Here is a 14,971-nt window from a genome sequence, read left to right on the forward strand (position 1 = left end):
TGGGGTTGTAAATGATTTAAATACAATATCCAATACAGAAGAAATTAATTTTTTCCTAATTTTGTTTACTTATACCTGAAAAAAAATCAGTTATGTCTGCTAGAAATAAAAGGTGTCTTTCATTTTCCTGGCTAACAGATGAATACTTTTAAAAATGGAGTATTTTTTGTCCTTCACAAACATTAGCAGATTACGTGTGATCACAGAATTGAGAGCTGGATAGTGTGTTTTATAAGGGAAAATTCAATAAATAATCTGAATTTGAATAGCGTTTTTAACAATATAGGGGAGCAACAGAATAGAAAAAGCTCATGTGCTGCATCATTATCATGGAATAACCTTGACCTCTGTCCTTAGAGGAGGAAATGCAATTTATGGAAGGGTTACTTTTTCAGTTTCGCTAAAAATCATAATCTTAACAAACCAAAGCTAGTTAAGCAAGCGCATAAAAAAGACAAAGAAAATGAGTCCCAGAAACTGAACTGAAAAATATTCAAAGAATTTCTCACGAAATTATTTCATGCTAAGATACAATTTTACCTGATGTATTTGTCTTCTCAGTACCGGCTGAAAAATCAGTAACTTCTATTAAGTTCTCATCATCAAAATCATCCCAAACTTCATCTCCCAATTCAAAGTTCACATTTGGAACTTCTGAGAATGGAGAATTACTTTTATCCTCATCTGTCAAATTCTGGTTTCCAGATGCATTAAGATGTCTGTTGAACAGTACTGTTTGAGGGGCTTTCTCATTTGAAGTTGTAGAAGAGTTCCATCTAGAAAAATCTGTCATGTGCACGTATAAAAGAGTATAGGTACTTTTTAAACCATTAACATCAGTTTCTATTGATATATCAAACACATCTTTCAACTACTAAACTGAGGTTTGAACAGTAGTTTTCAAAAGTATTGGGTCAAGCAATATTGTTGAATATTGTTTTCAATCAATTCTATTTACTGTAGTACATATATTGATAGTTGCACTAAATTGAATTTTCAATAGATTCTTTCAGACAGAATTAATTTTCCCTATTAATTTCTAGATGAGAATAGCCATACTCTAAAAATGAATAATTTCTAAAATGGTATTCCTCCCCCCAGCTCTTTTCCCTACAGGTGAATTTTGAATATTGTTATGAGATATATTTACCCAAAATAGATCTTAATTTTCTCCTGCTAAAAAATCCTCAGTGTTATCTATTATTTATAGCCTGGGCTTAGAACCACACTACCTGGGTGAAAAATTCCACTTCTCTCATTGTATAATCTTAGACAAGTAATTTAAAGTCTCTGAGCCTAATTTCTCCTCTGCAAAATGGGAATTATAAAAGTACCTTTTTCATAAGATTGTTGTAGGGAATAAATGCCTTTACTCTTGCAGTTTTCCAAAGTAATTGTGCTAATAAATGTTTAATAAATTGCTTCTCAAAACATGTATGCATTTATATACATACATGTGTTTATTATATGTATTTATTATAGGTAAAAGATATGTAGCACATGATTTACAAATAATAATAAAATATATAACATGCATAATTATAAATTCCATATATCTGATTTTCACTGAATGTTTTCATTGTTTTGCCAAATTCTTACATCTATAACCAACCTATCATTACAATTAACAAATGAATACAGTTCTCACAAAAATGCTATTTAACATTCTTGTTGACTTTAGCAACTAAGATGAAAGTAAAATAACAAAGACAGAGGTTGGGACTTTACTCATTCATTCACTGACTTAGGCAACTTCTTCGCTAAATTAGACAATGGTTTTCAAATACTACAATATTCCTTCAATTTTTCATGGTATTCTCAATGTAATAGCTATGTACACAACATACTATTTATTAAATTTAATCTGCATGATTTTTTTTCATGTTTATTTATTTTTGAGAGAGCATGAGTGGAAAAGGGGCGGGGGGGGGGGTGGGGGACAGAGGATCCAAAGCGGGCTCTGCGCTGACAGCAATGAGCCCAATGTGGAGCTCACACTCACGTACCATGAGATCAGGAGCTGAGCCAAAGGTGGACATTCAACCAACTGAGCCACCTAGGTGCCTCTAATCTGCGCTATTAACATTTTATCCATCACTTTCATAAATCTAAACAAAACAATAAATCAAGTCCTAATTTGTAGTGTTTGCTGATTTCTATGGTATAAATACTCCCATTATGATTAATTTCAAGCTTCCAATGTAATATCTCTAAAAGTAAAGTTGAGAAGAAATGCATAGTAGCACCCCATAATATAGTATTTCCACCATACAGATACAAATATAGAGGTAAATAATCTCAAGAACACAGAAAACAGTAATATATGGTAGAATATTAGTTCTGAATACAGTCTTTGTTTTTAGTATAACTTATTTAATTGAAATTTTATATAATTAAACTTTTAATAATGGCTGAACGATTCCCAAGAATAATCATCTCTCACAAGCCAGCACAAGTTTGCTCCAGTGCACTGAGTTTCCTTCACTTTTAAATATCCTCTACACTTTTCTTCACCTAGCCAAATCTTACATTATCTCTCAACTGTTCTACAACTCCAGTTCACATTTTTCTACTTCTGTTCATTGATATACATACACAATATAATACATACTAAAAATAGAAGTAGGCACAAAGTGCAATGAGAATGCAAAGGAAACAGGACTTAAACCTATAACGAAGTCAGAGGGGACACCTCTAAGAGGGTAAAATGCTTAGAAGTTAATGTTGGAATTTGAGCTTGATAGAGTGGTGCCTGCAGAAATGGGCAAGAGGGGAAGGCAAGATACTCTGTGAGGGGAGAGCAACATGTGAAAGACACAGCAGTATGGGAGACCAGAGAATGTTTGGTAAACTATGTTTTCAGGATTTCTAGAGCACAAGGTAGAAGAAAAGGGCTCATTGAGACCGCACAAGCATTTAAGTGCCAAATTATGTTGATGCTTAACTTCAATGTTAAGGAATTAATTTTTTTTTCCATATAGGCAATGGATAACTACTGAAGATATTTTAGCAAGAGGTTTACGTGATGGGAGATGCCTGTTAGATCATTCAGAATAGTTACAGATGGAATGATAATGAGACTGAAAGCAAAGAGAAAAGTAAGACATATTACAATGGGAAAGACATTGAATGTCTAAGCTAGAGTATCAGCAGAAGGGAGAGAGAAGAAGAACAGATATGAGAGATGTTTAGGAGACAAAATAGATAGGACATGGCGATTACTTGCATGTAAGGTAAGACACTTGGGATGACTCTTTTTCTGCCTTTAGCAGCTTAGAAAAGAAGAGAATTCACTCACCAACCTAAGGAGAAAAGAAAAGGAGCAGTGTGAGATACAGAGAAGACAGAAAGAGTTCAGAGGCTGATATGTTAACTTTTAGGTGGATATACCCAGGAAGGTGATTGTATAGATGGGTCAGGGGCTAGACAGAAAGATACAGATGCAGATGTAGAAATCATCTAAATATAGTTAGTAATTGTAGACATGGACTTGAGTGGCAGTGAATAAGAAAAGTTTACAAAGCAAGAAGAATAAAGAAGCAAGAAAGAAACTTTTCTAATATCAAAAGGAAGAAAAGCCCAAGCAATTCAAGAAGTAGAAGGAGAAGCAGAATGGCTTAATTAAAACCAAAGGAGAGATTTCCAAAAGGAAGGAAAGACCAAATGTGTCAAATACAAAGGTCAAAGAAAATAAAAATTGAAAAGAGTTCACTGAATTCAGAACTTAGAAGATCACTAAATGGTCTAAATGAAACCAGTTTCAAAGGAGTGATGGAGAATCCAAATTTTAGTGAATGAAAAGTGACTAGGAGGTAAGGAAATGAGCACAGTGAGTATAAATTGCCTTTTGAAGAATTTTTGTTTTGATGTGGAAAGCAAGACATTAAAGTATATAAAGACTCTAGTGATTCTGTTTTTTTGGTCTGCCTGACATGCTTTCCCTTAAAAAAATTTTTTTTTAAGTTTACTTATTTTGAGAGAGATGCAAGAAGGGGCAGAGAGAGAGAGGAAAAGAGAGAATCCCAACTAGGCTCCGTGCAGGCTGTAAGCATAGAGCCTGACATGGGACTCAAACTCACAAGCTGTGAGATCATGACCTGAGCCAAAATCAAGAGTTGGATGCTTAACCAACTGAGCCATCCACGTGCCCCTTTTCACTTCTTTTAATAGGTGTATCTTTTTCATCCTTTGGGGAAACTGCCTCCACCCATTCCATGTGATCCTGGTGAGGATGTCTTTCATGGTACCCTGGTCCCTAGGGAAACAGCGGGGGAACATATGACCCAATCCCCAGGCTGTAGGAATTGATCAAGAGAGAAATACAAGACTCAGCTGAGGCCAGTTAGAATGAACTCTGGTTTACCAAAGGTAAAAGGGGAAGACTGTTTTTCTACCAAGTCTGTTAAACTGGGAAGATGTGAGTTAGGGGTGACCTGTCATGTGAGAAAGACTATTGAAAAAAATAAAGCCAAGTAGTAACAGGCATATCTAAAAGATTGAGAGAAAACTAGAAGCATGACTAAAATCATAGTGCCTGGATCTAGCAAGATTAAAGCCAGATGCATGTCTGGATTTACAAGTTTACATGAGTGGTCTTCTTTTTTTGTGATTAAGTCACTTTGAGTAGCATTTCCGCCACTTACCACCCAAACGGTCAGGAGTAGCTAGATGAGAACAGGGAGCTGAAGAAGGAAGAGACATGAGCATATTTATATGTTGAAGAGAAAGAAATAAGGAAGAGAGATGGACAATATGGGAAAGAGGAAATGGATACTGGTCTCCTAAGGCCCTCCCTAAGGGGAGGCAGAATTGGAAAGATTAAAACTACAGCTGGAGAGATAAGCCTTGAATAGAATAAAAGATAATTCTTCTTTTAAGACAGAGTTAAGGATGGATGCAGAAATAGAGAAATATATAGTTGTACAGTGGAAAGTTGAAAGAGTTCATATAGATTCAATTTTCAATTCTCCACTGACAACTAAAAGTCAATTTCATTTTATAGAAATGGCATTGGACTGGGAATCAAGAGATATAGAATCTATTTCTGGTCCTGCCATTAATTAGATATGTGATTTTAGGCAAGTAATTTAATCTCTCAGAGTCTTGGTTTCTTTCACTATAAAATGAAAAATTACACAAAGGTCCCTTACAATTTAAATTTTATGATTCAACATGCTTTCTCATATAGTTTCTGACATTTTTCTTTTTCTCTTCTTGAAATTGGAATTAGGATGACAAAAATTGGCATGTTTTTCTTAAAACATTCTCAAGAGCAATATTTGAATACATATAAAGTATGTTTTGCCATGCAAAACTAATATGTGAAAGGAATAATGAATATACTCAATTACTATTAATAACTACTAGATACTATGCTAAGAGCTTTGTGTACATTATCTCATTTAATTGTAAAATCCCTAAAACATAAGCAGATGAGGGAATTGAGATAAAGTGGTTGGATATATTATGAAATGTGACACAACTAATAAATGGCAGACCTAGAATTTGAACCTAGACAGATTATTCTAAGCATGTATTTTTTAGTAATTTCTAAGCCCAATGTGGGTCTCGAACTCAAAACCCTGAGATCAAGACTCGCATACTCTACCAACTGATTCAGTTAGGCACCACTAGACAGATTATTATAGATCCTGTGAATTTAAGTACTATACTACACAGCTTCTTCTATTAAAAAAAAAAAAAAGTGGCCCATTCAGTAAAACAGGGATACAATTATCAATGATGTCTAATGAGACTTTAATATCATAATATAAACTGGATTTGGAATGGGGGTGGGAAAGAAATCAAAGTAGGGAAACTATGTAAAGACAGCATGAAAGTAAACAGAGGGATACGTAAGTAAAGAGGGATAATTAAAGTAAGCAGAAGTGCAGGGAACAGCGCAGCAGAACAAGGAATAAGTTAGAGGGCTATAGGTTGAAGGGATATAAAAATAAGAGTTGACAATCTCATACCTTCTCTCCCTGTTGTAATGATATTCAGGCTTTGAGGAAGTTGGATAAATGCTCTGATACTCTAAGTGAGATTAGGGGACTTTTCTTGTTCTTATTTGGGCCTAATGACTGCCATGTCATAAGAGGTGATTGGTACACCAGCCCTTGCCTACTTAAGATCTTAAATTATGGCCAGAGGAAGCATTAAGTGACAGCATGAAAGAAAGAGTGTCAACAGATGCTAAGGTCACACACATGAAATTATTTGTGGGAAACCCCAAGTTTATCATTTCTATATACAGCAACTCAAACAAACAACTCTATAGCTAGGATTATTTCTCACACATTTTAACAGACTGGCTATTAATGGCATGACCCAGACAAAGGATGCTATTAATATCAGGATCCAGAGTATTGATAAACCAATCCCAATGTTGAAAAAGAATTTAATGACTGACACAGATGAAAAGCAAATCTAGACTACATACAAGCTATATTCCACAAACTAGGTTACATTCTCTTATTATCATGGAAGTTGTAAGAATCATAGGTTTAGAAACTGGAGAGATATTAAAGGACACCTAATTTAATCCCCTAATTTAAAAGATAAGACTAAGACCTAAAGGGGTTAAATAATTTTCCCAAGGTCACACAGATATTTTGTAAAACTGGACTAATTTTATAAACATAAAATTATTTTAAATAATTCTAAAGACATATAAAAGTAATAGTTCAGCATTTTAACACTTTGTGCATCTTGAGATCCCTTATTTTCTCAGCTTTTCCTCATATTATCTTTAAATAAAAATAGTCAATGCTATGTAGGGCAGAGATTTTTTAAAAAATCTGTGACAAATATAGCAAGACCATCTGAAATAACAGACCTAAGAATTTGAAACTGGTCCAATAACCCAAGAGAAAAATGTTGCCAAGTTAATCATAGTAATTTCAGATGCTGGTTTTTCAATAACATTGTCATTCTGAAGTAATAATAAATAATTTTCTCTTTCAAGGCAGTATCAATGGTAATTTACCTTTGTCTTGATATTCAGATGGTTCTTGAACTTTTGCACAGATTTCATGCTGATCCCTCTGTTCCATTATAGACAACTCAGGTATATTTAAACACTCTGACCTTTATAAAGATAAAGCCATAAAAATATTAAATATTAAAATTAAATCAACACTTAAATCAAAATTAGATCAACAATTAAAATTAAAATCAACACTTTTATGATAGACTGCATTAGCCTGGGTAGTAAAGGGTAAAAAAAAAATAGGTGTTTAATGGAAGCAAGATACTTAGTCATCTTTACATGTCCCAAATATGTAGATATCTGCTATCTGTGTATAGCCTTAAAAATCTATTGCTAATGCTACTTTCAATTAGATAACAAAAGCTAGGATATCTTGAAGTAGTGTTGGCATCTGTTCTGATTGGTCAGTGGCTGTTCTGTACTGTTTGTTAAGTATATTAAATGTCATCCCTGAATACAGAATACCCTTATCTGGAAGGGAAATGACATATACGATTGCCTTCTAGCATCATGATATAGGAAAAGAATGCTGAGTTATCATCTAGGGTCTTCTCCTTAAAACCAGGAATATGAGTTTCGGTTATTTTATCTATAAGATGGGATAGAAATACCTCATTTTATGAGCTAGGTTGTTGTTAAGGTCAAAGAGATAATGCACAATGTGCAATTTTTAAATTATAAATTATTTTATAAATCTGAAGTGTTATTAATATAGAGTGGGCCCCTAAATGGAAAAGATTAGACTTTGTACAGCAACATGATTTCTCTTTCTAAAATATACTTTTGTCTCCTGTTAAGTTTAGAAGGCAGAAAAAGCCTGAGGGCATGACATATAGGATGGGTAGTTTCCCACGAAAGAGATGATTCAATGAATGTTAAAATATTCTATAACTACAGAGTTCTAAATAAATTTAGATAACCAAACTCTTATGATGCCATTACTTCATTATGGAACTACGTGATTACTGTAATTTGAATTTTGCCAGTGTTCACCTTTCTCTGAACACATGATTATTTGGAGAAGCAAAGAATTTATGAGGACTATTCTACCTTGGATATTAACATTATATTTATACCTTGATATGCTGGAAAGAGAAGGTTTTGGAGTAAAACCAAATTCTTTAAGATCCACACTTTGAGATTTATTCATTTGCATCTATTAATGAAAAAAAAATTCAACTATCAATTTCATAGCAACACTTTTTAACAAGCCAAACAGCAAAATTCCTGCCAGTACATAAAGTCCCAAAATCAATGAACTATGAGAAATTCAGGCTAGTTTTCAAATCAAATCTCCTTCTCAGGCACTTCTTAAACGTAGGTATTTCTTCATGGTTCTTTACTAGGCCTTCTCTTCTCCCTCTACACATTTTCAAACACCTCACTTACTTCCCTGGCTTCAATTATCACCTACATGTGAATGACTTTCAAATATGTATTTCTACTCAGCTCCTTCTCCTGGTTTTCTGTTATATTCAACTGTCTGTGGAACATCTTTACCTAGACATCTTGCAGGTTTCTAAATTCAGTATTTACCAGATTGAAATTAATGTATATCTACTTCTCTAAACTTGTTTTTCCTTTGGAATTCCTACCCTAGTGAAGCCTCACTTTGTTCCTAGCTGCTCAACCCAGAAAGCTGGTCATCATCTTGATCCTTCTACGTCACCCCTCATAAGCAATTAAGTACCAGGGTAATTGATTCTATCTCTGAGAAATATTTTAAACCTAGACACTACTCTCCACTGCTACTGCCATTACATTAGAGTAGGCCAATCTTGCCTAGATTACTGCAAAACCTATCTAATGAGTCTTTATGTTCCTTTTCTATCATCCTCTAATCCATTCTCTACATTGCATCAGGAGTGAATTTATAAAATGCAATTCTGGTAATGTCACTGCTTTAAGCTCTTTAGTCGTTTCCCAATACTTTCAGGATAAAGTCCAAATCCTTAAAATAGCAAAAAGGCCTTCATTATCCAGCTCTTACTTACCTCTTCAGCCTTTTCACCCTCATCTCTCCACTCCCCAATGTGTAACTGAACTCCAGACGTACTGTATAACTTCAGTGTTTTAAAAGATCTCCTCTGGCTCTTTATTAGCTCTGGACCACTGCACATTTTCTGTCTGGAATACTTTTTTATCCCTCTCCACCACCACTATGGTGCCTCCCTCTCCATACTTGGCTTCAAGTCTCAGTCATGTTTGTTCGGAATCCCTTCCTGGCCTATCAAATGTGGAATGAGTACACTTTCTATCCAAATTCAAGTTATCTTAAATTTCTGTCATAGAATCATCCATCACACTACATTGAAAAAGCCTATTTAGCTATCTATATCCTTTACTAAGCTATAAGCTCTATGAGGATTGGGACTAAAGCTGTCTTTTTCACAGCAGTATCTTAGCATCTATAACAGTCCTTGGCATATTCTTGGTGCTCAATGAATACGGAAGGGGGGCACTTGGCTGGCTTAGTTGGAAGAGTGTGAGACCCTTGATCTCAGGGTTGTGGGTTTGAGCCCCATGCTAGATGTACATATTACTAAAAACAATAAATCAACTTAAAAAAATGAATATGGAAAGAAAGAAGGAATAATATGGAATGGAGAAGGAAAGAGGAAGGAAAGATGGAAGAAAGGGAGGGAGAAAGGGAGGGAGGAAAAGCTTGGGCTACTAAAAAATTATCTCAGAGAAGGTGGTAGCTGTTTCAAACTGCATGTCACTCCCTGTTTCCCAATATTCCCCTTGTTTAAGCCTCATGACTTAAAATCTTCATTCTTGTTAAAGAAGAGAAGAGAAACAGAAGAAACAGACATTCTGCTATTTTCTTGCCTCTCTTCTGTGGCCTGATCAATTATTTTGCCCTGGATATGATGATGCAGGCTCAGAATAAGTCTGCTACTGACTAGCCTATCAATTGTATAAGCTACCATTCTTTCATGACTTGGAAAGCAGGCTCTTGCTCAGTACTCATCCAAGTACCTGAATCAAAATCAACTTCAGACTTTCCACACCAGTTTCAACACAAACAGAACACAGGAAAGGGTAAGTGTCTCTAGTTTCAATTGTTGGTTAACAACAACAAAAAGACTAATAAGGGACTATGTAGAACTGTGTCCCAAAAGTAGATTTACAGATTCATTATTAAGAAGTATATTTTCCTTCAGAAGAAGTATTTTGAAAATACAGCCCTGAAGTAACTAAAGTACACTGCAGATACCTACCTAATTGATATACAGAAAGAATATAAAGGAATATTCATATATATTAAATTACAGAGCAAGGGATAAATGTTATTAAAACTAACCTTGAGACGTTTAACTGGAGGAAGTGATGAAACAGCATTCCTGTTTCTTAAATCAGATAAATATGAAGAGATTGTTGACTCTTTCATTACTGACTTTTGTGCAACTCCAGTTTTACCTATGAGAAGAAATTCTAGATCCTTTAGGTTAAACTTTAGGTAGTGTTCATGTAAAGCCAAGTTTCTTTATAATTTCTAATCTAATTTTTTTCATGAAAGAAAATCATTTGAATTATAAACTGCATAATATAAATATCATACATAGATAATTAGGCTGTTATTACTATTCGAAGACCTTTCAATTTTTAAAACCTGAAATAAACATCTTTTATGGAACTCACAGCAGTCATGTCCACATGTATGTTTATTTTTACAGTGATGATTACATTCTCGGTTCCCAGGTTTTTTGCAAGCAGTCATTCCTAAATTAATATAAGAAAAAAACTTGTTTTTTTACTAGAATTTATTTCCTTTCAGACAGTACAAAAAGATTATGATTTTACACTTCCTCAAGTGTTAACCCGTTTAATATTTTAAAATGGTATTTCTGATAACAGCTAGTCCCTGTTGGGCTATTTGCCCAATCCCAGCTTTTTGCAAGGAGCATCGACCCACCTATAAGCTTCTCTTAACCTCCCTGACATAAATAGAGCCAAATACCACAGAATATCAGTAACTCTTATCTTGAATGAGGTAAGAATGAGGGTGGAGTTTTTAAACTTCTCTGCTGCTTTATACTTACACTTAAGAAGAACCTGGAAAGAAACAAACGTCATGTCATTTTAATGGCATCAGTGATAGTTTCTAGTAGGGAGGACACCATACGTATTTAATAAACATTGAAATAAGTGTTTTAGGGGTATAAGAAATTTGCCATATGAATTCATAAAGAAAAGAGATTGCTGCCTGCTTGACCCACTGAGCTAGTATATCCAAATACATAATTTATTCTTCATAATACTTTAAGTAGGTTTTTTCTTGATCTTAGTAACATGGGGGAAGGGACAGACATCTGAATTGATACATAGGATCTGGACATGAGAAGGGGACCAGGGGAACATGTTCACATAGAGGGCATAATACCCAAAGAGGGCAAACCACATACTGTAGAAATAGAAATAAGTTTATTTTTGCTGGAGCACAGATTTTAACTAGAAATGTTGAAGATAGTGAAGAATTTTGAAAACCTTTACAATCATTTTTTGGTCCTTTACTCTTAATTTTCAACGCTGTTGCTCATTTTCAGACATGACATATCTGGATAACGATAACATCTGTATAGCATCCTAGACTACATGGATAAGCCTACTCACCACAAGAGGGAACTGGTTAGATGCCTTAAGGGCCAGCAGATCAATGTATTGGGTAGTGATAAAGGAATGAAACTGCAAGCTGACAGCTGGACCATAGTGCTCCCAACTGAATACAATCAACTTTGGCAGAATATAAACAATACTCAGATAAGACCATTCTGTGACTGTGGTAAAGACAGAGATAAAAACTACTGTGTAATTATTTCTGAAACTAGAGGCAAGGACACTCACGAACCACAAAAATAACTAAACATCCCCCTCTTCTGGCTAACACAAATGACTACTATTTCCTTAATACTCCCATCTCCAAGATAAGATACCAAAATATCCAACTCCACTTTTTGAAAATATCCAATGTACAATTGACCTCTGCTCTCCCTAAACTCTCCCAAGAATCACCAGCACAAGCTGAAATCCTATAAATAAGCTCCTCTCAACTCCCTGAGATAACCCACAGCTCTGCCACAGCTGTGCTCTTTTGCTATAGCAAGTTTAAAAATACTTAATCAACTTTCCTCAAATATACGTGTACTCCCAGTGGTCTTCGGCTGAAAGGTTTCAATATTATACTTTGCAAGATATGCCATGGCTTACTGGTTAGAAGTTTTGCCCCCGTTCATAATTTCATCTCAGTCACCTGGTCTCCTTGTCTAGTCCTACCAAGCTACAATTTATTCTCCACGCTGTTGTTTAATTAGTCCTCCTAAAGTTCAACTCTGATCAGATCATTTGCCCACTTAGAAATGTTAGTTACTTCCTACTGCCAACAAAATTAATTCCATATTTAAATCTTCCACAATGTAATTCTAGCCTCCCTTTCTGGCACCCATATTAACCCTAATTCATCAGAACACATTCGCTTGCCATTATTCAAACAGTCTCAAGACTTTCTATGATTGTACCTTTGATATTACCTCATCTTAGAAGCCCCTCACTTCTTCATCCATCAGAGGTCTATCAACTTTCAAGGCCAACTTAAATGGCACTTTTATCATGATCTATCCTTATCACTCCATCTGAAGTGATTTCTCCCTCCTTTTGAGCCCCTCCAGCATTTTCTTTGTCCCTCTGGCTCACAGCATGCTGCCTTACATGAAATGTATTTACACAAAAAACACAGTGGTGAAGTACAGGGTACCCTAAACTAAAGTAAGAAAACATGAGTTTGGGGGGTGTGTGGCAAGTTCAGTCAGTAGAGCATGTAACTTACAATCTCAGGGTCATGAGTTCAAGCCTCATGTTGGGTGTGGCCTATTTTTAAATAAATAAATATACAAATAAATAAATAAATAGAAAACATGAGTCTTAATATAGGCTCTTATCTGTAAAAAACAGATTAGAAATAATACCTGTTTTGTTCATCTCAGAGATGAAAAGATAAAATGAAATTAAGTATATGAAAGCATTTTAAGTTTTTAAATGTTTATTCATTAAAAAAAATTTTTTTTAATGTTTGTTTATTTTTGATAGAGAGAGAGAGAGAGACACACACACAGCACGAGTGGGGGAGGGGCAGAGAGAGAGGAAGCAGGTTCCAGGCTCCGAGCTGTCAGCACAGAGCCCGACGCAGAGTTCGAACTCAAAAACTGCGAGTTCATGACCCGAGCCAAAGTCAGACCCTCAACCGACTGAGCCACCCAGGCGCCCCTTAAACGTTTATTCATTTTTTTGAGAGAGAGCGCAAGTGCGAGTTGGGAAGGAGAAGAGAGAGACAAACACAATCAGAAGCAGGTTCCAAGCTCTGGGCTGTCAGCATAGAGCCCAATGTGGGGCTTGAACTCATGAACCATGAGATCATGACCTGAGCTGAAGTCAGCCACTTAACTGACTGAGCCACCCAGGCGCTTCTGAAAGCATTTTTAAATTAAGTGATAAACTAATATATTAGAGTATGTATTATCTTTACTATCATTACTTAAAGATTATACAAGTAAGTATAAAATTAAAATTGTTCAGAGTGCTATGAAGGAGAGGGACACAATGCTATATGACGACAGGAGGCACTGTTCTGGTTAGGGGATGTCTTGGAAGGCTTTCCTAAGAAGCAACAACTGAGTTGAGGATTAAAAAAAAGAATGGGAGTTAAGAAGGCAGAGGTAGGAGAAAGAGTACTTCAGGCAGAGAGGATGGCATATGCAAAAGCCCTATGACAAGGGAAAGCATGGCATACCCTAGAAATTGAAAGGTCAGTGTGGCTGATGCTTAGCATCTAAGAGAGTACACAAAATGAGATTAGTGGAGAAAGGTCAGGCTACATTTGTAGGAGAATGGTTCCACCATGGTACCCTGGCAATTCCAGGTCTCCAAATAGGCCACATAGGTAAGACTCAATCATTTTCAGAATGCCTTCTGATCCTCTTTGGGATATTTCTAGATAGGCAGTCTTGTAAGGAGGTGTTAAAAACCATTTCTCATCTGTCTCCTTAGCTTGCAAGAGGCTCCATATCTTGCATGAGACTGCCATGAAGCAGTTTCCCATCCACCTCTGGTTCCACTAAGGCACTGGACTTTCAACCTTGCGTCTTGCAAGGTACAGGTGCAGCCTATGATTGATGTCTCAAAAACAAAGCAAACCACCATTTCTGTCATCTGGTCCCTCCAGTTCAGTGTTATCCTGTGGGGTTAGGAATGTAAGCAGTTGAGAACATTATGATCTTGTTTTGCTGTCTATGTAAATAATACACTACCTAGATCCATTTAGGTTTCTTATGTCCTTACCAGGCAATTCTATGGAGGTGGGGCGAGAGTACCTAGCGGCTGCCACCCTACTGCTGCTTAGGAACTAACCGAACACGTCCCAGTATGGAACCTTGTAGGGATGTTAATGATTTGGATCTTTTATTCTAAGACCTATGGGGAGTTACTACAAAGCTTCAACCAAGGAAGGGACATAACTGAATCTGCATTTTGAAAAAAGGCTACCATAGGAGTCTAGGCAAAAGGAAAAAAAAATGATGGCAACTCAGTCTAGAGTGGTGGTAGTAGTAGAGTCAGAGAATGGACTGATTTAAGAGCTATACAGCAAGTAAAAATATTTTTAATACAGAACCAAGTGAAGGGCTTTTCTTTCTTGAGCAGCACATTGTTTTCTCTCAAGTTTTACTGCCTTTTTTTCAGTCTAGCAATAGCTAAAGTGTTTTTTTTTTTAAAGTGTATTTGATATTTTAAAGACAAAGACAAATACATGGAAACACCAGCCATTTATTCTCCCCCTCATAGATACCTCCTTCCTTGAGCTTTATATCTTCCTCCTAATGCAATCTAGGCCTGTCCTATAGTTGTCATCCAGGAACTTCCTTTCATTTAGCTTCTTGACTGAATCCAATATTCTTGGATTCTTTGACTTTTTTTTAAGTTTATTTT

The 14,971-nt window shown here is 35.7% G+C and overlaps 1 protein-coding gene across 10 annotated transcripts in view; it reads right to left on the reverse strand.

Annotated features, from left to right (window-relative positions):
• The window catches only part of HFM1 (helicase for meiosis 1), a 169,840-nt gene that overhangs the window by 15,555 nt on the left and 139,314 nt on the right, over positions 1-14,971 (reverse strand). For 9 of the 10 annotated variants that reach the window (XM_045036179.1, XM_045036180.1, XM_045036177.1 and 6 more), the window contains 5 exons: positions 10,637-10,717; positions 10,299-10,414; positions 8,068-8,147; positions 6,989-7,089; positions 541-786 (listed from right to left, as the gene is read on the reverse strand). In XM_045036179.1, the coding sequence (XP_044892114.1) occupies positions 541-786; positions 6,989-7,089; positions 8,068-8,147; positions 10,299-10,414; positions 10,637-10,717 (624 nt within the window). Of the gene's footprint in view, positions 1-540; positions 787-3,279; positions 3,303-6,988; positions 7,090-8,067; positions 8,148-10,298; positions 10,415-10,636; positions 10,718-14,971 lie in introns of those variants that run through there. The other variant, XM_045036181.1, reaches the window with a different exon arrangement.

This window comes from Felis catus, chromosome C1 (assembly GCF_018350175.1).
Source record: "Felis catus isolate Fca126 chromosome C1, F.catus_Fca126_mat1.0, whole genome shotgun sequence".
Lineage (NCBI taxonomy): Eukaryota > Metazoa > Chordata > Mammalia > Carnivora > Felidae > Felis > Felis catus.